This window comes from Ranitomeya variabilis, chromosome 4 (assembly GCF_051348905.1).
Source record: "Ranitomeya variabilis isolate aRanVar5 chromosome 4, aRanVar5.hap1, whole genome shotgun sequence".
In the NCBI taxonomy this organism is placed as follows: domain Eukaryota; kingdom Metazoa; phylum Chordata; class Amphibia; order Anura; family Dendrobatidae; genus Ranitomeya; species Ranitomeya variabilis.
This window is the reverse complement of record NC_135235.1, coordinates 283,186,334-283,209,445: the sequence shown is the minus strand read 5'-3', so window position 1 is coordinate 283,209,445 and position 23,112 is coordinate 283,186,334. Positions and strand designations below refer to the sequence as shown.

At 46.6% G+C, this 23,112-nt stretch overlaps 1 protein-coding gene and 1 long non-coding RNA gene across 4 annotated transcripts; one reads left to right on the top strand and one right to left on the bottom strand.

Moving 5' to 3' along the window:
* Positions 1 to 739: 739 nt before the first annotated feature.
* Positions 740 to 15,109, bottom strand: SPSB1 (splA/ryanodine receptor domain and SOCS box containing 1). Of its 3 annotated transcripts, none has more exons than XM_077250059.1 (3): positions 14,964 to 15,109; positions 8,653 to 9,448; positions 740 to 3,035 (listed from the first exon to the last, which is right to left on the bottom strand). In XM_077250059.1, the coding sequence occupies exons 2-3, from the start codon at positions 9,344 to 9,346 to the stop codon at positions 2,908 to 2,910; spliced, it is 822 nt and encodes a 273-aa protein (XP_077106174.1). In that variant the 5' UTR covers positions 9,347 to 9,448; positions 14,964 to 15,109; the 3' UTR covers positions 740 to 2,907. The 3 variants fall into 3 exon arrangements, with proteins under 3 accessions (XP_077106174.1, XP_077106173.1, XP_077106175.1); XM_077250058.1 differs by having other exon boundaries at positions 14,805 to 15,070; XM_077250060.1 differs by having other exon boundaries at positions 14,914 to 15,070.
* Positions 15,110 to 15,341: 232 nt separating this feature from the next.
* LOC143764468 (uncharacterized) lies at positions 15,342 to 20,331 on the top strand. Its single transcript, XR_013213204.1, has 3 exons — positions 15,342 to 15,525; positions 19,708 to 19,774; positions 20,171 to 20,331. It is a non-coding gene; the product is annotated as an uncharacterized LOC143764468 (long non-coding RNA).
* The last annotated feature ends 2,781 nt before the right edge of the window (positions 20,332 to 23,112 follow it).

Sequence of the window (23,112 nt, the reverse complement as noted above, 5' to 3'; positions counted from 1 at the left end):
AGCTCCTACCTCATTTATTTTAAGTATTTGCTACAGCTGGAACTGAACCATGTTTGGGTGTCTGGCCTCCGCCAGCTCTTATTTGCGAGTCTCCCACAGAGAACAGGCGGCCTCAGTGCAGTTTATAGCCTGGTTCACATTCTTTAAAAGGAGGAAGGGGGAGCAATGTACCAGACAGTCCACATATGGTTAAAGGGTGCTAAAACTAGAAACACACTTCCTCTTTACCTTGATATAGTCCGTCTGCCACGGATCCATTTTTGGAATCAATTAGAAGTTAGAGACAATGTCAAGCTCACGCTGGAAGGAAGCAAGTATGGATCTGAGCATATAGCGCTTCTTACTGGGACCCTGAAAATACTGCTGCCATTTTTCTGTATGGTAGGTGATCACAATATTGATGACCCCCTATACTTAGGGATCTGATGCCTGGTACCCTCCTCCTAGATCAGTGTATGGAGGTCAGTGTTGTCCAGCTCCCATTCACTTCAATGGAAGCAGAGATAGTGTCTGAGAATGGCTACTAGCGAAAAATTTTAATTTTTTTTTTCCAGAGACGATTGCACTGATCTTACACTATGCACAGCCCCTCAGAGTTAGGCCGGCGGCATACACCTGCAAGTCACCCTCTGTGTGCAGACCACCATGTCCATGAAGATGCCAGGAGACCAGAGGCATTTGACATCACAGTCTGACACTGGAAGAGGCCACCCATCTGATGCATGACCCGGAGACATTTACACGCATGACGATTGGTACGATTTAATGCTCCTACAACCCAAGAAGTGCATCGTATTCTCAGAACAAGAACCAAATGTTGTGAATTTTGCAGAAAGGCACTACAACACCCATCAGGCATTCATGAAGTGAATGAGCACAATGCATCTTATACTTAAACTATTTCTTTATTACATAATTATCTACAGAATTATAAAGAGATTAAAACTGTACAGGCAATTTGTAGACAGTAGGGGACTCTAAGCCACTTTGGAGATGGAAGACTACTTGCACGGGGGAAAAAAAAAAAAAAAAAAAAAATAATAATTGTGCAATGCAGCAAGTGTCCAGATCCAGCAAAACTGCTCACAAGCATGGTGACATTAGCACAGGAGTCACCCTAACCGTCTTGGCATGGTTGTGCATGTTTAGTTTATTTTATTTAAAACTCCAATCTTAGTACCCTACAGCAGCAGTGTATATAGTGCACCCGTCACCCTCAGGGAGGCAGCCATGGCAGTGTTCTACGCACGTAGGATATGGCCGTAATATTATTAGGCATAGACCATCCGGCACAACGTGCTGCCTCCCCGGTGTGACCGATGCACTCATCACAATTCACATACCTTACACACAAAGACATAAAAACGTTACCATTGTACCTGTGCATATATTGCCTTCACTCATCTACATGGCACGTGGTGGGAAACTAAAGCAGAGGTGTAGCAGATAGCATCATTTATTTTCTTTCCAACTTCCGAATGGAATGGCACAGGAGAACAGTTCACAGAAAAGCCATGAAGCTGCCGTGCTCGGGTGGGGAGAGACATGGCAGTGCGTGCCTAAGGGTATGGCTCCACGGTACGGCTTGCCGGCGGGAACGCCACAGCGGCGAAGCCGCTCGGCGCTAAGCCCCACCCCCTTTCTGGGACGCGATGGTGCCGGATGTGTACAGTACACATCCGGGATCATCGCACCCCTCGCCATAGGGCCCTGTGATATGCCTTGCGGGGACGCTGCGTCCCCGCAAGGTGTACGGACATGCTGTGTTCTGAAAAGACGCGCAGCATGTCCGGAGTCGCAGGGCCGCCGCGTGCGGGTTTCCACGCATAGTGGAGACGGGATTTCATAAAATCCCCTCCACTATGCAGGAACATCTGGACGCTGCTTGTTTGACGCTGCAGCGTCAAACAAGCAGCGTTTACGTACCGTGGAAACATACCCTTAGACCTCTGATGTGCACAGACATCTGAATGATCCTTAAGCATTTGGTCTATTGCAAGAGACTGGTATTAAAAAAAAAAAAAAAATTTAATGTGATGCGAAAAAGAAAAAAAAGTAATCAATTGCCGTCTGATGCGTGATGCATCAGTCCTGTGGGTTGAGTGGTGTTTTTTTTGGTGGGGGGTATAAAATGCAGATTTGTCACTGGACAGTCTCTTTACCTTAGTGTAATGCAATAAATGTTAAGGCTTCAGCTTTATATTGCACATAAGTACCCAGTGGCAAAAAGATCAACTTTTTTAAATAATTGGCATTAATCAGGCAGCAAGTTAATAGTCCAGACTACATAACTGGTGCCGCACTGCCATCTCCACCATTACTATTGTGGTGCGTGCTGATATAAATCTGTAGAGCATCGGCCTATAAGTCTTCATCAAATACACAGGTCTCGCTATTTTGACGTCTCATTAAAAAAATTACAGGGGGATTTCTGAAGCTACAGACAACACAAGCCATGTAAATGAATAAGTGATCCTGGGAGCTGTGAGGTTATACTCCGAGTAGTGTTCTGAGGCACGGTAACGGTAAGAAGACAAGACATTTAAAATGCATAGGACATACATCATAAGAGCCCATCATGGGGCAGAGGGAGAAAAAAAAAAAAAGAAGTCACCTTGTACAAAAGACCATTAAGTTAATTTAAAAAAAACAAAAAAAACACAATTGGTCACGACTCATTACACATGAAGCACTTCTCTACGTCACACGCAACATTCAGATGTCTTTCATACAAAACCCCAAATTGTTGCAAGATCCCAGATAGATAAAGCTTGGAGGTATTCTGTAGCCGGGAGCATGCACGTGAGGAAACTGTACAGCCAGCCTCCTACCAACAAGCATTAAGGACGAGAGTGGAGTCTGGGGATGCATAGCACTGGGTGACTAGTCCGTGAGCAGCCGGGGGGCTCAGTGGTACAGTAGGTAGCCTTTAAGGGACGCCGGCAATGGAAGAGTCGGGATTTCATTTAGTCTCTCTTTTCCCAGTGCAAGGCGGACGGCTCGTCGACACAGGTCCATCAGAGGAAGGGGCTCAGCTGTAAAGAGAAGCAAGAAAGGGTCAGTGCCGGGCAGTAACCAAACATCACACCTTCCTCTACACAGAGGCGACATACGGTTTACAGTCAGGCCATGGCTGTATTTTACCATCACACACTTATGTTGGATCTCCATCTACTATAGATGTATCACAAGAGGATATGAAGACTGTATGATCAGAGATTACCCCTTAAAGTGCTCACAGACGAAGGTTGCCGGGCACGTGGTGTCCAGACAGTACTAGCCATGGTAAGCAGCCAGCACGAGAAGCCATCATGTAATACATGAACCATGCACAAGCTCCAGACTTTGGGTTGTTCTGATTAGTGCCAATCAAATTACGACAGCACAGATCTGTGCACTATCGGCAGGTGTCTTACATGTGTCCTGTTCATTAGGAAAGGACACACACAATATTTGCTGATGTGCACTTGCCTCAGTGGAACGGGCTCTGGTTTCTTAAAATGCCTAGAACCTCCAGTAACACTTCTGTCACTCTCCCACCACCCTCAGTGCAGGAGGCAGCCATGCTCAGCATGCCAGGCCTAAGACCAACAGGATAGCATTAGGAGGCTAGAATTGCACCAGATTTAAGTGTACATGCATAAAAAACAGAATGGGAAACCGTATGACATATCAAGCTGCAAAAAAATATATATATTTTTTTTTAAATGGATTATTTGCAATTTTATTAGTCACTGTAGCCTTCAGTGCTGCACATTTCATCCTGTGTGTTATAGAGGGTAAAGTCCATAGCATAAAACAAAGTGATGGATACAACTTTAGAGCTGCAGTTACCAATAAGGGGGGGGGGGGGGGGGGTTTCTTATCTTGGCTATTAGAATTGGGTCAGGGGTGTACAATTGCTTAGTTAAAGGGGCCTCCAGTCAAAACAGTTTGGTGGGATCTGATCGATGGGATGCACCAAATGGGCAGAATGGGGAACTTTTATCCATATGTGCATGCTTAACTGACAGTCCATTCATCTATGGGATTTGGAGCAGCATGTTTGGCTTTCCCCACCTGCAGCCCCATAGAGAATTAATGGAGTGAGGGTACGTGCACACGTTGCGGATTTTGCTGCGGATCCGCTGCGGATTCGCAGCAGATTTCCATGAGTTTACAGTAGCATGTAAACCTATGGAAAACAAAATCTGCAGTGCACATGCTGTGTGTGGGGGGGGGGGGGGGGGGGGGGAGGGAAGAGAAACATAGTGTTGTTTATTCCACAGAATGTCAATTCTTTGAGCGGATTCCACAGCGGTTTACACCTGGCTCCATAATAGGAATCCGCAGTTAGGCTAGTTTCACACTACCGTTTATCCTGGCTGCAGAGGGATGCGGACTTCCTCCATGTAGCCCCGCCCACTGTTGCACGTCTTCGTTCAGCTCCGCCTACATGTGCACCCTTCCTTTAACTAGCCTGTGGTTCCAAGTGGTCAGACCCCCACTGATCAGCAAAATATCATCTATCCTGGGGTTAGATGAGGTTGCAGCAGGTTTATGCAATCCAGCAGTGCCAGGCGGCCACTTACTGTTTGCACCATGGCAGGGGCAGTCTAAACTATGTCAGTCACCACTATAGTGATGGTTATTGCCATCATAGAAGATAAGTTGGTTACTCTGCCCCAATATTGTAATTTGCAGGGCAGAATACATTTTCCCCACATAGCCTGCGGATATAGCCTAAAGGCGTACTATGATATAGATGTCAGATAGGTGAGGAATTCGCACAGATACCCAGTTCTACAGTAAAATAGTGTTTTCTGTGCATACAAGAGGCCCCCTCCCTTGCAGCCAGTCACTCACTGAATGCGACCTAATTCTGCACACGGATGAGGCTCTGGGGCCTGACTGATCCTCGGCATATGCCCTAAATACCTGACAGACACCTTTAAATATCTTTCAATCATGTATTGAAATTTCCATTGTGAAACTGCTCAGTTCTTAGAAGTTACGAATAGATTTTTCTGGCTACAGATTGCACTGTGCCCAGGAGGGTCTACCAGGCCTCACACTTTGCTTGAATTTCCCCTCTATAGAGGCAAACAAGCTTACAACTGGAATGAAAAGGATTGCCCAGTACTTGACAACCCCTTAAGGCCCCGTCACACTTAGCGAGATCGCTAGCGAGATCGCTGCTGAGTCACAAGTTTTGTGACGCAACAGCGACCTCAGTAGCGATCTCGCTATGTGTGACACGTACCAGCGACCAGGCCCCTGCTGTGAGATCGCTGGTCGTGTCGGAATGGCCTGGACCTTTTTTTGGTCGTTGAGGTCCCGCTGACATCGCTGAATCGGTGTGTGTGACACGGATTCAGCGATGTCTTCACTGGTAACCAGGGTAAACATCGGGTTACTAAGCGCAGGGCCGCGCTTAGTAACCCGATGTTTACCCTGGTTACCATCGTAAATGTAAAAAAACAAACACACTACATACTCACATTCCGGTGTCCGTCAGATCCCTTGCCGTCTGCTTCCCGCACTGACTGACTGCCGGCCGTAAAGTGAAACCACAGCACAGCGGTGACGTCACCGCTCTGCTGTTAGGGCCGGCGCCCAGTCAGTGCAGGAAGACGCCGGGGGACGCGAAGGTGAGTATGTACCGTTTGTTATTTTACATGCAGCCCTGCGCTTAGCAACCCGATGTTTACCCTGGTTACCCGGGGACCTCGGCATCGTTGGTCGCTGGAGAGCCGTCTGTGTGACAGCTCCCCAGCGACGCTGCAGCGATCGGCATAGTTGTCTGTATCGCTGCAGCGTCGCTAAGTGTGACGGGGCCTTTAGGGTGTGTGCACACGTTGCGGATTAGGCTTAGGAATTTCTGGTGCGGATTCTGCATCTCCTGGCAGAAAACGCAGCTGCGGATTTGTCGCTTTTTGTGCAAATTGTGCATTTTTGGTGCAGATTTCTTGGGTTTTTTACCCCTGCGGATTTCTATAATGGAATGGGTACAAAAACGCTGCAGATCCACAGAAAAGTAGTGACATGCTACTTTTAATCTGCACAGCATTTTTTTTCCTCATTGATTTACATTGTACTGTAAATCAATTGCGGATCTGCAGCGTTTCTTCACCGCAAAAAACGCTAGGGATCCGCAGCAAATCCGCAACGTGCGCACATACCCTCAAAACAAACCTGTCAGCTGTTTTGGGCATTATAAGATGTGGCCACCGTTTATTTTGAACTATCGTTCTGAGCCATACAGGCTGGGGTCTTCTCCACAGGCAGTCTGGTGTTATATATTGTTTTTCATGGTGCCTAATCTCTCATTAGTTATTCAGGCCTTGTCTGACTGAATTTTGTCCAGGGGAGTGCCTTGAATAGGGTCCAGTAACATTCCATCTGGGCTGTTTCGGCTAGTGATTGAGTACTTAATCATTTATTTACATTGTGGAGTCATTTGTGGGTTTTTGCCTTATTAGGGGCTACTGTGCAATAGTATGTTTTTTAATTGTTTTTAATTATGTTGTGTCTTTCTATGTGTCACTCAATAAAGTTGTGTTCGTACATTTCTGCCTCATCTGCATTATGGTGATCCCCTCTCATAGGGCCTAGTCTTTTTCCTTTGTCAGTAAGCTTATTTCTTTCTAGGTCTTGGTGGTATCCCATATACCGTGGTGCCCCCATTCAGCTTTCTCTAAAGATGTGGCCACCACCTTTCAGGGCTTATCTACAGCATTCTATAATGCCGGTCCGATGGGTGTCGCAGGTCGGCGCCTCCCATCTTCTTGCGATGCCACCCTCCTGCTGCAGTGCGCAGGCGCTGGGAAAGGTCAGAGGCTCAGCGCCTGAATCACAAAAAGATGGGAGGTGCTGGACCCGGACCTGCGACACCCATTGGACCGGACCACACCTCGGGTGAGTATAGTAAGGCCATGTGCACACGTTCAGTATTTTTAGCGTTTTTTTGCTATAAAAACACGACAAAAACGCTAACATATGCCTCCCATTATTTTCAGGGTATTCCGCATTTTTTGTGCAAATGTTGCATTTTTTTCCGCGAAAAAAAAGCAACATGTTCATTAAATTTGCGGAATTGCGGGGATTCCGCACACCTAGGAATGCATTGATCTGCTTACTTTCCACATGGGGCTGTGCACACCATGCGGGAAGTAAGCAGATTATGTGCGGTTGTTACCCAGGGTGGAGGAGAGGACTCTCCTCCACGGACTGGGCACCTTATAATTGGTCCAAAAATTAATTTTTAACATGATATCTTTTTACTATTGATGCTGCATAAGCAGCATCTATAGTAAAAAGTTGGTCACACTTGTCCAACAGTATGTTCGACAAGTGTGACCAACCTGTCAGTCAGTTTTCCAAGCGATGCTACAGATCGCTTGGAAAACTTTAGCATTCTGCAAGCTAATTACGCTTGCAAAATGCTGAAAAAAAAAAAGGAAAAAAAAAAACAAAAAAAAGCAGATTTCTTGCAGAAATTTCCTGAAGAAAACCGGGAATTTTCTGCAAGAAATCCTGACGTGTGCACATACCCTGAAACTTATTTTTCTTCACTTGCAGGTCGGATCTGGGGCTCATCTACAGCATTATAGAATGCTGTAGATAAGCCCTTGAAAGGCGGTGGCCGCATCTTCTAGAGGCTGTAGTCTCCCAAGGAAAATAAAATCTATAGAACTAGTGGAAATTTAAATGAGTTGTGCCCTCAGACAACCCCTTAGGTTTCCTCACAGTAAATATCACCAATACGCCCCTCCGATGGGAGTGTGCCAGCACCAGCTCTCATGACAGATACCCATCAGTTCTGGCCTCACTCTGGACAAGTCGAGCTGATGCCCTCAATCCTTCAATCCTTGGGATGTCACAGAAGGAGAATGAAGCCAGCGCTGACACCAGTCGTGCGTATAAGTGTTATTTTTCCTGGGAGGACACCGGGTTTGAGGTGGTTACCACTACCATTGACATATCTGGTAAATACCCAGCAAGCTTTTTTTTTTTTTTTTGTACACCAGTAATGATCATCTACAGTTCACTGACTAAATACATATTAAATATAAGAAAACTGACTGAACAGCAATCTAGTCTGAACTGGTGCATAACCAAAAAAAGACATAGTAAATAGATCAATGGCTGCACTCAATTTTACCGTACTAAAGCAAGGAAATGTGCGATACATGAAGTGTGAATAGCATAATGGCTATAATTAATTACATCCAAACACAGTTGGTTCTGACCTTCCTATAAATGCAGGCTTTACCATGTTATTAGCCATAGGTAAGTATTCACACTAGGCAGAGAGGTCAGGTACCCATCCGATCTGAGATTACCTTGACGTTTGGTGGATGGGCTCACAATTTTTGGCCAAATCTTGTGCCAAGCATCTCATGTGTTTTTTCATAGATTTCACAAGCCATTATGAGATTCACACTTCATGTATCGCACACTTCCTTGCTTTAGTACAGTAAAATTAAATATGAATGCAGGCTGGGAATCCAGCAGAATAAGGACAGGTAACCTTTCCTCGCTGGAGCCAAATTACAAGAGATTATCCAGAGCAAACACTACATGGAGACAGGAGTTTACATTTCGGAGACAGTGTAATGGTAACAGTCTACGTGGTCGAGCTCGGATGCTGGAATTAGTAACGTTACTTACGGTCAAGTCCATTTATATATTTCATCCTGATTTCACAGTGGCCCCATACCGCACTGACGACAGGGTACAGTTTCTTTCCCTTTAATCCTCTGAAGGCTGTGCCCATGTACTGTCCGTCCACGATGAAGCTCAGAGTACCATCGTCCATATCTAGTACCACCAGGAAAGAATCTGGCACAATGAACGTTTCATCTGGCTCCAGGAAAGCAGGATATGTTCTACTCGGCTGATTCTTACCGTCGTGATACAGTTTGTTCCTACCCAAGTCCCAACCCCAGGATTTCCCGTTGCATCCTATGAGTGTGGTGTAACCCACAGAATGGAGAGGGGCATCCGCAGTTGCCACTCCAACGACAGCATGAGTCCCTCGCTGCCTCATGACCCACGTTATCTCCCACACGTGTAGGCCTCGTGTGTAACCAGTCTTGCCACGAATGGCATCAGTGCTCTGTGCCACCGGATGCCGGTGAAAAACAAGTTTGTCGTCCTCTTTGACAAAAACATTGAGTGATCGATCGTTATTATTCCAGGAGTGCTGGAGCTGTACTTCATGGGAAACCGAGGGCATATCCAACAAGAGGTCTAGACGGGCAGGCTTGCTGTAGTCCAGACCCTGGAGATCCTGCTTCAGGGGTCTGTATGCAGGGTCCCTCATGTCCACCGTCTTTATGCCTCCTGTGACCTTCTGACCCATATTCCACCGCGGGTTCAATTTTATAGATCCAGAGGCAATCACATTCAGTTGTCCAGCCTCCTGACGTCCACCGGCCAGTAGAAGTCCCTGGAAGGGCAAGGTCTGATGGAGAGGAGAGAAGAGTTAATAAATGACCACAATCAGAAGGGAAACAAGACTTGTGAAATTATTTGAGCAAATATGTGATTTTGGACATGCAAGTAGCCCATGAAAAAAAAGCTAAAAGTGGAAACCGCTTTAACAAGAAAAATCAGCTCATGTAGATTTTAGTAGCACTGGCTATGCATCTAATGTGCATGATGGAGTCTCACGTACTCATAGAAGTCTAACAACAAACTCCAGATAAGAGGAAGACACACCCTGTTAATATGTATGTATAAGGGCTTATCCAGACATCAGTGCAAATCAGTTACAATGCATGGACTGGACTGGTTATGGCTATGAGCCATTGAAGGCATGTTCCAGATCTGGAATGACATTTCACACCTGGACTACCCCCTTAATGCTGGTCAAGTCAGGCAAGGCTCATAATTGTATAGCCAGTCATGGACTGTCCGCTTGGCACAGAAGTGCTCAGCAGTAGAGAAAAAGTTCACTAATTCTCTCCATAGTATTACAACATCCCAGAACAGACGACATACATCTCATTGCACAAGGACCTAAATATTTGTTCATTAAGGTCAGGATTACACGGAGCGTCACAGAAGGCGGCCACGCGATGTTCTGACAGCTCAGGTCTTACACTGGGAATGCTTCTTTCTAGTTCAGTAGGGTATCCTGCAGTCACCCCATACCCAGACAGCTACAACCATCACAGACTTCCTTGAAAATTGTGACTCAATTTAAGGGGAAATGAGTTTCAGTTCCCACCACTGACAACAGCAGAAAGCTGAACCACAAGTAGTCAAGGTTCGGTCAAAGAAAACAGGTGGAAGCACAAGCGTCTCCGGAAATGTAAAACCATATATAAACTTGTATGAGATTTGATTTACGCAGCAGACTTCCTGTCTGTAATACCTCCGAAAGGAAACCTATAGAATAAGCTGGACAGTGAGAAGACGCAGCACTCCGATAGTGTCCAGGACCTTACAGAACTATGGACCTACTCACCCATTAAAGATTTGGACAAAAAAATTTCCTTTGTGACCGAGTGGAAACGTGAGGATCTGATACATTGCAAGCAGAGGTAGACACATTCACTTATGGCAAGCAAAAGGATATTTACTTAACATTGTATAAATAATTAAATAAGAAACATTGTAGTATCCCAGAAACATGATTCCATCTCCAGTTATGAGAACATATTCCAGTGGGCTTCTGATCAAGGCTGGCATATGAAACGCTAGTCTCTAACCCCCAAAATAAACTTTTATATGTTAAACTATTAAGCCTTTATTCAGACATTTTTAGTGTACACATTTTAACTAACATGCCCATCCTAGTGATGTCACATTTCTCAGGCTTATGGAAGTTAGTGAAAAGCTCAGTTTTTAGTTAGAAAAAAGAAAAAGGAGACCAAACACTGGATTAGTTTGGTCCACACTGATTTGTTGCATTTTTTCTGCGGTTTGTTGCAAACATGAAAGGGTTTCCTGATGCCAGCAAGGTGAATGAGAATCCTGAAGTCTCACGGTCACTTTACTTAGCTGTGACTTGCAGATCCGCATCATCTCAATTCTTCCAGTACATTTCACCATACTAGAGAATGGGGAAACAATCTGCAACAACAGAAAAGTGTATATTTTAAACTGTTCCTCCTGCCAAGAGATTCAGAAACTTATGCACCAAATACTTAAGGTTATGTGCACATGTTGAGTAAAATTTCTACATCTTGTTAAAAAACAGCTGCAAAAATGCAGAGAACTGACATGCTGCAGATTTTCTGTGCCAAATCAGCAAGCCAAAAATACTCAACCTGTGCATGACACCATGTTTCTCATTCACTTTGCTGGCATTAGGTTGTCACAAATCCATGCAGGGAAAAAAAAAAAAAACCACGACAAAAATAAAATGCATCAAATCTGCAATGTGTACACATAGCCTAAGCACTACTATAGCGTTTTAAAGCGCTGGAATGGTGCTTCTAACCTAAAGTCCCTTCCCCCAGTCTTAAACTCAACATCTTCACCTTCTTTAGCTGCAACTACCATCCCGCTGCGCCATCTTGTGATCACATTTGTCAGGCAAGAAAAAGCTCTCAATACAAGTCTATGAGAGCCAGAATGAGGCACTCAAGACTCGTATTGAGTTGTGACCTCTGGTTCGCTCAGTGAATACTGGAGCCATTCAGCAGGTCACAGACTGACTCAAGTGGATCCAATAGTAGGAGAAGAGATTATATATATATATATATATATATATATATATATAATTTTTTTTTTTTTTGTAGCACAGGAGTTGTGCTTTTAATCTATATATGCTTTTTATCTATATATATTCTATATCTATCTCATGGTGCTTTAACATGAGCCCATACTCATGGCGAAAATAAAAATTTCTAAAGTTGGTGTAACCATCAAAGAAGTCACCCACTGACCTGCTGGATGCCACAGGCTTAGCTACTGAAAACCCCCAACGATCAGCCAACATCACAAGGGGAAGTTGTGCATTACATGGGCATGTAAAATAGCAAAGGATTGCAGCAATCATTAACCACCTGCCCAAATGAAGGTGGTACCAGAACTTGGGTATTTACATAATTTTCATGCTACAATATATAAACATTGGGGTTGTGCAGTTATCCTGCAGTTGCTGGCACTGCGGGGAGGCGGCTGTCCATCAGCAGTGATGCCCCAGCAACAGCTCTGATGTAACTTTAGTGATCGCTCTCACCCAGCACAGATCAGTGCCTGTACAGACTACCTGTAAGTTCTAAGCCCCATAGGAAAAATAAGCAAAGGCATAGATTTCCCCTTTAAGGCAATGACACGGTGTGAAGTCCAGAAAGTCACTTGTGATTGTCCACAACACAGTTTCATTCACTTGGTCATCCCTCTACATTGAAGGCACCCACTACACCCTAGGTGATCAGACAATCCCTCCAAATATGCCAGCTTTGCAAATAAAGTGTAAAACCTTTTACCCTTTTTGCCTCTGAAGGGGTTTGCAGTCGCCTCACTTCTCTATTTCCTGGGACCACAGTAATAAGCAGATTTTAGATTTTGAAAGGACAAATGCACATTTCTCCTACGTCAGGAAGGACAAAGGGAAAAGACATGCAGCAACAGACGTGACTGCAGAACAAACCATCGAGAAGTCACCACTAACGTGCATCACTGAGTCCAACCGGTCATTACCAAGTTTCATGGTATACAGACATCTCTATAATCAGGATACACCAGAAAGATGGACGGTGGAATAGTCCCTGCAACCTGCATTAGAAGCAATGCTCATGAGAGGAAGGTTTCCATGGAAAGTCTCTTTAAAAGGAGCACAGACAATAGTAAGTGACAATGTAGTGCAATGGCCGATTCTATAGAGGGGTGCAAATAGCATCATATTCCTTTCTGGGGCACATGTAAGTGGTCTAGTCTTATGAGCAGTTTATGGGGCTTTATTTAAGACATCCAAGTTTCCATTAGATATAATTATACATTGTCAGCAGCATTGGCCATAAGTGTCTGAAGGGTGCAAACCCCATAAGGATACCTCCATTTACTCCAGGACCTCCATCTGAAAGAAAGGCACGTCTTTTGGATATATAGAGGTCCTTTAAGACCGTTGCACCAGTGTTGTCAGCATGGGTTAGTCAATGATATATCCTAGTACCATTTACCACAATACAAGAGAGCCTGCAGAATAAACTACAGACCAGTGTTCAAAAGGGTTTAACCAGGGCTGTGGAGTCAGAATCTGTCTATTTTGGTGGTGTTGGCACAGACCATATATAATAAATTGGGTACAGTAGTAAGAATTGTAAGAATTTGGGAAAGTTATGAAATGTCCTACAAGTGTCTGATCTAAGGATCTCAGCAGAGATGAATCTGTGCTGCACTTTATGTACATGCTCAGTAGTGACCAGGCTGAGGAGGCGGGGGGGGGGGGGGAATTGAGGAAGCAGGAAAATTAAGCAGCACTCCTGGCCACACAGTTGTGTAGGAAAATAGTCAGGCCCCACTGTCACCTCTACAGCAGACGGACAACACTTTCCTCAGGAAAGGTGGGACTCCCAGAAGTCAGCCCCCAACTGATCATAGGGTGAATGACTTCTAAATGGGAATAACCTTTTAAGTTGTTTCTCACTGAGCTGCAGTTAATCCCAGATGCCCCGCAACCCCCCCAGGCATGACTGGTCCTTGCTGCAAGAATAGGAAGGCGGGTGGTCCCTTGTTCTGCCGCTGCCCCCCACTCTCCCGGCAGGGCACAGGCTGCCCCCCACTCTCCCGGCAGGGCACAGGCTGCCCCCCACTCTCCCGGCAGGGCACAGGCTGCCCCCCACTCTCCCGGCAGGGCACAGGCTGCCCCCCACTCTCCCGGCAGGGCACAGGCTGCCCCCCACTCTCCCGGCAGGGCACAGGCTGCCCCCCACTCTCCCGGCAGGGCACAGGCTGCCCCCCACTCTCCCGGCAGGGCACAGGCTGCCCCCCACTCTCCCGGCAGGGCACAGGCTGCCCCCCACTCTCCCGGCAGGGCACAGGCTGCCCCCCACTCTCCCGGCAGGGCACAGGCTGCCCCCCACTCTCCCGGCAGGGCACAGGCTGCCCCCCACTCTCCCGGCAGGGCACAGGCTGCCCCCCACTCTCCCGGCAGGGCACAGGCTGCCCCCCACTCTCCCGGCAGGGCACAGGCTGCCCCCCACTCTCCCGGCAGGGCACAGGCTGCCCCCCACTCTCCCGGCAGGGCACAGGCTGCCCCCCACTCTCCCGGCAGGGCACAGGCTGCCCCCCACTCTCCCGGCAGGGCACAGGCTGCCCCCCACTCTCCCACCATCCGGCAGGGCACAGGCTGCCCCCCACTCTCCCACCATCCGGCAGGGCACAGGCTGCCCCCCACTCTCCCACCATCCGGCAGGGCACAGGCTGCCCCCCACTCTCCCACCATCCGGCAGGGCACAGGCTGCCCCCCACTCTCCCACCATCCGGCAGGGCACAGGCTGCCCCCCACTCTCCCACCATCCGGCAGGGCACAGGCTGCCCCCCACTCTCCCACCATCCGGCAGGGCACAGGCTGCCCCCCACTCTCCCACCATCCGGCAGGGCACAGGCTGCCCCCCACTCTCTCACCATCCGGCAGGGCACAGGCTGCCCCCCACTCTCCCACCATCCGGCAGGGCACAGGCTGCCCCCCACTCTCTCACCATCCGGCAGGGCACAGGCTGCCCCCCCACTCTCCCACCACCATCCATCCTGCAGGGCACAGACCCTGCTTTTGGTAGGATATCTGCAAGTCACGCCATAGACCAGGCCCCGCCGCCCCCCGGCACCACCTGGACCCTCACGCCGATGCTCGTCACACTCACCGGGCGCTCCCTGAGAAAGCGCACGAACCCTGCGGGGCTGCGGCCCCTCGCTGCACCCCACACACAGCCGCGGCGGAGACCAGGCCGGCGGGCTCGCTCCTTCCCTCACCCTGTGCCGCTACTGCAGCCGCGTCTCCCCGCACCGGGAGCTCCTCTCACCCTGAGGCGCCGAGTGAGGAGGCGGAGTGAAGCCCGGACACACTCGCGAGAACAACCGCCACAGTAGCCACGCCCTCCTCTGAAGACTCCGCCCCACACCAGCAGGCTGCCCAACACGTCGCTTCCCGTGCGCTAATAACGAGTGCGGGCTCCGCCCAGAACGTGCTAACCACGCCCACACGTCACGCCCATCTGTTATTGAACACGTGTTGGCGCTGGAGCAGCTGTGGACTAACCCTTTGTGTCCCGGCAGCTCCTGAGCCGGGCTTAGATCCTCCTCCTCTCCCCAAAATCATTTTTTTTATGTCTTGTTTGTGCATAATCTTTGATAAATTTAATTTAGCACAAACCGATTTGGCGGGGATAGCTGCGTGAGAGGCAGGAGCGGTCTGTGCAGCACAGCCGCCAGGTGCGCAGCGGTCACAGCGCCGGGCCACACACCACGTGATACAGGGCCGCGTAATTATACGTCCTATGTCTGAAAAAACACTCGGCTCCCTCACACAGCAGAGCCGACTCTTTTCAATCCCAGCAGGGAGCCGGCTCTTTGGATCGGATCCAGGTACGGACTGGGGCTGATATTCCGTCCTGGCATTTGAAATCACAGGGGCCCATTTATCCCCGTCCCCAAGCATCAGATGGGATATATTATTACCCTGGATTTAGAAAAGCAAGATTTACTACAAGACCAATATTTCTAACTAGATGGTAGCCCGATTCTAATGCATCGGGTATTCTAGAATATGTATGTAGTTTATTTATGAAGATTTTAGAATAATACATTGAATACACAGGATTCGGCCAACCGCGACCAATTAGCGAAGCGTGGTTCAAATCCCGCGCCAATTCGTGGCCGGACTGCGCCTGTCTCTGATTGTTCACGGCCGGCCATGTAGTATATAACAGCCCACGTAGTATATAGCACAGCCACGGAGTATATTGCACAGCCCACGTAGTATATAGCACAGCCCACGGAGTGTATAACAGGCCACATAGCATATAACAGCCACGTAGTATATAAAAGCCCACGCACGCAGTATATAACACAGCCCACATAGTGTATAACAGCCCACGTAGTATATTGCACAGCCACGTAGTATATAACACAGCCCACGTAATATATAACACAGCCCACGTAGTATATAGCACAGCCCACGTAGTATATTGCACAGCCACGTAGTATATTGCACAGGCTGCATAGTATATTGCACAGCCCACGTAGTATATAGCACAGCCACGCAGTATATAGCACAGCCACATAGTATATTGCACAGCCGACGTAGTTTATTGCACAGCCCACGTAGTATATAGCACAGCCACGTAGTGTATTGCACAGCCCACGTAGTATATTGCACAGCCCACATAGTATATTGCACAGCCACGTAGTATATTGCACAGGCCACGTAGTATATTGCACAGCCCACGTAGTATATAGCACAGCCACGCAGTATATAACACAGCCACGTAGTATATTGCACAGCCGACGTAGTTTATTGCACAGCCCACGTAGTATATAGCACAGCCATGTAGTATATTGCACAGGTCACGTGGTATATTGCACAGCCCACGTAGTATATTGCACAGCCCATGTAGTATATAGCACAGCCACGCAGTATATAGCACAGCCACGCAGTATTTTGCACAGCCCACGTAGTATATAGCACAGCCACGCAGTATATTGCACAGCCCACGCAGTATATTGCACAGCCGACTTAGTATATAGCAGAGCCCACATAGTAGATAATTATGTGGGCATCATATCCCTGTTAAAAAAAGAAAAAAAAAATAGTGATATACTCACCCTCCGTCGTCCCCCCGGATCCAGGCGAGGCGTTTACCGATGCTCCTCGCAACGCTCCGGTCCCAAGAGTGCATTGCGGTCTCGCGAGATGATGACGTAGCGGTCTCGCGAGACAGCTACATCATCATCTCACGAGATTGCAATGCATGGAGCGCTCACCGGAGCGTCGCGAGGAGCGGCGAAGGCTTGTTCTGGATCCGGGGGCCGATGGACGGTGAGTATATAACTTTTTTTTTTTTTTATTATTTTTAACATTAGATCTTTTTACTATTGATGCTGCATAGGCAGCATAAATAGTAAAAAGTTGGTCACAGAGGGTTAATAGCAGCGGTAACAGAGTGCGTTACACCGCGGCATAATGCAGTCCGTTAACGCTGCCATTAACACTGTGTGAGCGCTGACTGGAGGGGAGTATGGAGCGGGCACTGACGGCTGGGGAGTAGGGAGGGACTAATTTTTGGCCGGACAGTGCCCGTCGCTGATTGGTCACGGCCTGGTGGCCGTGACCAATCAGCGACGTGGGATTTCCGGGACAGACAGAAAGACAGACGGAAGTGACCCTTAGACAATTATATAGTAGATGTTCCCTATGACCTGCTGGCAGTTTGTGCTTTGTCACACCTCTTAACAGTATGAGTGTCTTGAGAACACCGATTCTGTTAACAACATAGCAGACAAGGCAGCCCATGACCAGACAGGCCCTTCTGGCATTCGCCAGAATTGCCCGATGGCCAGTCCGGCCCTGATTGGATCGTTCATGAACGACACACCACTAGCACCGTAAGTCAGGAAGGGGTAACATCGAGGCATGCATATAACGTAATGTGAACCCAGCCTAAGATGATCACAAGATGTAGCAACTTTCCATCATGCGTGGGGATAGCCACCAACAAGTGTATTTAAAAAAAAAAAATCGGCTATGGCGAGAAAATGTGCTAAAATAATTAGATATTACTCACCTGTTCAGTCCAAGCAGCTCCGGTGGTCTCAGTCATGGTCGCATGCCACAAATGCCAGCCTGACCACTGGTTGGATTCAGCACAGATGCAGACAACCGTATTTTTGGTCCAAGTGTGATGCAAGCAAATATTGGATCGCATTGGACCAATGTTATTCTATGGGGCCGTGCACTTGTCTGATATTTTCCTTAGACAGTGTTGGTCCAAGGAAAACAAAAATCACTGGATGTCCAAGTTTGTTCTGATACTCAGATCAGACTCAGCCATGAAAGTCAATGAGTGCGTGGGAAACATCGGACTGCACTCGGATGACATATGAGTGCAGTCCAATTTCCACAGACTAAAACAATGGAGAAGATGGGAAAAATAAATCTCCATCTTCTTATCTGAGTGAATTGGATCACACTATGCTGACACTGATCAGAGTTTGATCATAGTGTCATAGTCTGTGGGTAAAATCTGCAGCAAATACACAAGGTGTGTACTCAGTTTTAGCCATTTTTCTAAGTAAAATCCCCAGACAAACCCTTTAAATCCTCCGAAGTGCCACCACAGGGAAAATGAAGAATTGTATGGTGCCCAATGAAATCAAGTTGCTGTAAGTGAAATCCCCAACGGAATAACTCTCCAGGCGTGACTATAATCTAATATTTCCTTTAACACTCCATTTTCTCTCATCATGATCCACCCTCTTGAATTCCATGACTTCATGTCTCTTTCCCCAAAGTAATGAAGCACTAATGAGCAAACCACAAGAGGGCTGTGCGGAGTCTGTGTCAGCAAGATCATTCTGGAATGAATAGTCACTGATAGAAATGAGTGAATTGACTTGAAGGACCCTGGTCCGGCGGCTAGGTCAGTGCTCGGTGGCTACCGGACTGGAAAAGGAGCCGGAGATGCCTGCAAGTAGGAGGCAATGGAATCCTGCCTGGCCGACTGTGGACTATTGCCCTAGACCCCAGATCAGGGTCTTATCCACCCTTCTTCCCCCCGTAAATAATTTAGAAGAGAGAGCAGCTGTGAAGCTCAGACCTGCTGCATATCCCAACTCTACCAAGGCTGTCATACTTGAAAAAAACAGAATTAATTTTGGAGCAATATAACCAATAAAGAATCGGAGCAATTGAAAGTTATGGTATAAGAGATTTTTTTTATTTCCCCCTCCCTTAGTTATTAGTAATGTACGTTCAGTGTATGCATTAAAATACCTTACTTACCCGTTGCTTACTTTTGCGTTTCCAACGGTGTGCTAGGCCTCTACTGCATCATGTTTACCAGCCAGCTCTGTGTGGACCGGAGGTCAGTTTCTTAGTGTAAATCTATGAGTCTTAGAACGCGACTCTCATAGACCTCCACAAGAAGGGAGCTGTCAGACGGCTGTATAAATCGGACGGAAATCGGAATGCAATACATGGACTGGCCGGCAGCTCTCTTGACCCGAGCATGACAGATTCATATATTGTTTTGCAGCGGTCATGCTTGGGTCGGGAGAGCCACCGGCCAGTCCGCGCATTGCGGTCCGATTTATATGGCTGTCTCACAGTTCGTGTGTGAGCCGGCAAGAAGAGCTGTGGATACATGGTCGAGGAGCGGAGCGGTGCAGCGCTAGAAACGGCAGAAGACAGCAATCGGTAAGTATTGAATGCACTGTAATTACATTACTGATAACTAATGGACGGGGAATGAAAAAAACAAACATTGGAATGATACTTTAAGTTGTGATCTGATTTTAAAGGGTCTCTTTGCTTCTGCCCCATTTATGCCATAGGCAGCATTTTGGCTCAGTGGTTGGCATCGATGCTTTACGGCCAACATGACCAATGGCAAGAGCTCAATGATGTTTTTATGTTCTTTCTGTGACGTTTTCTCCCAAACTCAGAAAACAAGTTAATAATTTTATTGACATCCGCATGAAATTGGACATTAGAATTTACCTTCTTAGACCCAATGAGTGCCGGGTGTCAAATGTGTCATCTCTGTGCAGCACTCCTCCAACAAAGGCACGCCGCCGAAACGCGCGTAGGGGAAGTGGCACCATCACCTGGATTTTGGTAGGTCTCCTTTTTATGTTAACTCTACATTATTGCAGGGCAATGCTAGGAACGTATGATATATTTTAGCAATACATTTGGTGCTTAGTACAGATTCCGAGATTCACCATTATTGTCTAATATATGTTATAGCTAACCTATGACTGGCATAATATATTTTTTGTTGACAATAATTGCATAATTACCCCATGTCTGTAATTATAATTTGTATTATTCACAATTTGTATGGATTTATAGTATTCCTGCCTGCCACTAGATGGTGCCACTCATTATCTTTTGGGCTCATCAGCATGCACTAATGACACTTTTTCATTGTATGTCTGTCATTATTTTAATGTAATAATTAAATATTGAATTTTTATTGTTCACAATATCCTTTTGTTGTGTATGTTCTAGCACTGCTGAATTTGTTGGTGCACACAAGTAGCCAGAAATGAGACGAATGGACCCAAGAAGACTAATAAGTTATGGACTTTCTAGTATATAATCGATGAATGAGAAATATATATGGATTAACTCTGACTGTCTACACTGTGCGTTCTGTCCAACAATCACAATACTGGAGGGATTTAGAGAGTGCGGGATCGTCCTCCTCATCTCCGCCATTAATCAGTTCCTCACTTATTCCAGCTACAATTTAATAAGCTATTATACGAGATTTTCACTTGTTTTCAACTTCTATGTTCTTCTGCCAAAGGAGTAAGTAAAATTAATGTATTTCAGGTTCACTAAGCTCCAGCGTGTATTTATAGATGTGTATGAAAGTGCCAGAAATAGGGCAAAAAAAAAATCCGCCTGAGGGATATAAATCAACTTTCGAGACTCCCAGACTGAAGTTCTGTGCAAGAAAAATGTGTTCACAGCTTAGACTAAGGTGTTCACAAGGAAGTAAAATTATCTTCCACTCTTCTGGGAAAGCTTTGTAGATTTTCGAGATGTCTGTTGGAATTTTTGCCCCTTCAATCAGAAGTACATTTGTGAGGTCAGACCCTGAGGTCGGGGAGAGGCCGAGCTGATAATCGCCCTACTAGTTCATCCCAAAGGTGTTGGATGGGGCTGAGGTCGGGACTCTGTGTGACCGGTCATGTTCTTCTACCAAATTCACCCCAACCGTGTCTGTATGGAGCTTGTGCACTGGGCACAGTCACGGGGAACAGGAAAGGGTCTTCTTCACAAAGCTGGAAACTTTCCAGCTGGTGCAATGCAATCGGGGTAATGTTCTCCTGGAATTACCAAACCCAGACTCAACCTCAGAGGCCTGATCGAGAAGTGTGATCCGTCACTGGGCAGAACACGTCTCCTCCAGAGGCCAGTGGTGGCAGATTTACATCACTCCGTCCAATGCTCCAAGGACACTCATCCCACTGAAGTATGCAATGGTGTCATTGTGCTTCCATCGCGCATGGGCCCGAATGCGACTTCTGCAACTGCAATTGTTACGCTCCTGTTGGTAGGTGAGGGGCCAGGTGTTATAGACCGGAGGCGAGGGGCAGAATGTTATATAAAGGGGGTGATTGGCCGGATGTTGTACACCGGGGGCGAGGGGCCGGATGTTATACAAAGGGGGTGATTGGCCGGATGTTATACACCAGGGGCGAGGTGCCAGATGTTATATATTAGGTGCAAGGGTCCGGATGTTATACACTGGGGGCGAGGGGCTGGATGTTATACAAAGGGGGTAATTGGCCGGATGTTATACACCAGGGGCGAGGGGCCAGATGTTACATACTAGGGGCGAGGGTCCGGATGTTATACTCCGGGGCGAGGGGCTGGATGTTGTACACTGGGGCCGAGGGGCCGGATGTTATACAATGGGGGTGATTGGCTGGATGTTATACACCGGGGACAAGGGGCTGGATGTTGTACATCGGGGGCGAGGGGCCAGATGTTATACAAAAGGGGTGATTGGCAGAATGTTATACACCAGGGGCCCGATGTTATATACTAGGGGCGAGGGGCCAGATGTTAGACAATGGGGACAATGGGATTCAATTAAATAATACTTTTGTCCATATATTGTGTGTATATAAATGTATTTTTTAAAATAAACCTACTCAGATCAGGCTGCTGTTTATATCCATATTCCCCTTTATTCTAGTTCATTACCATTTCGCAATATGTTTTGTTAATGCTGAAGTTGCAATCGCATTACAAAAAAAATATTGAGGAACACATTACAAAATATGTACAAATTCCAGCCAGGAGTCAGGGTGTTTCCCTGATATGAGACAGGAACTGGCCAATGTCTATGTTCTCCACCGCAGTCCATCACTTTACTAAACCTCTTTATGTCATATGCAACTGTGTTTGCTTAGCACCGGCATACAATTTAATAATCACATTCTATGGGAAAGTCAATAAACTAAGTGAAAAACATTTTTCTGCCAGTTTTCTTTCTCAGGAAAGCGTATTTACAGTTGTTTGTGAAAAATATGTCAAGGTTTCACTAGTAAAAAGTGTTATTTTGCTTTTTTTATTATATTTACATTCACTGTGTAGATTAGGACAGAATGAGCAGAGACATTTCATTATCATTAGTAGATACTGAAGTTAGTGTAAGCTCTATTGCATACAGACAGGACAGCAATGCTATACACACAAATAAGGTGCGGTATATTGCGCCCTACGTTGGTCTTTGCGGGGGACTAAGCTTTAACCCATTACTTCCTCTTACAAGCCAAATCATTTCTTTGTCAACTCTCAGTCATTAAAGGCAAAGCAGGAAGGAAGTCTGTGTCTCCAACCCGAAAAACATATCACATGTTAAAAAGAATCAGCAGCAAGGATGAGATTATACATTATTATTGAAGTTATATTTTTAACATTATGCCATGAGCACTCCTTTCATTATCTCATGTGGTGCCCACCTGTTTAATACTAGTTGCTCCAGTACTGACCAGTGTAGCTGTGAATCCAGCTTTCAGGAGGAGATATACGCTTATTTGAAAGCAGCAGTACGATCTGTGTGTGTCTACATCTTTCTCTTTTACTCTGTTCTTCCCCTCTCCATAGGCAGCTGTATTCGAATTCTTCAGTGAGATGGCCATCCTTATTGTTTTGACCAAGATGGGTATCAGTAAGTAAGTAGATAATGAAGATGACGACGAAGAAGAAGTGGCTCATAAGTGAAGAAAAATATATTTCTCAGATAAGAAATATGTATTTATGCTTTACTAGGTATGGCGAGAGGTTAAAAGTAACTTGCAAGGCTGCAACGTGAAGATGTCACTCTGGCACAGATTTCACAGATGCTAGAACAAGCTTTACCAATATTCACCCAAAATAGCATGACACTAATCTGCCAGTCTGTGTCATACCTGGGTGTCCTGCCAATAGTT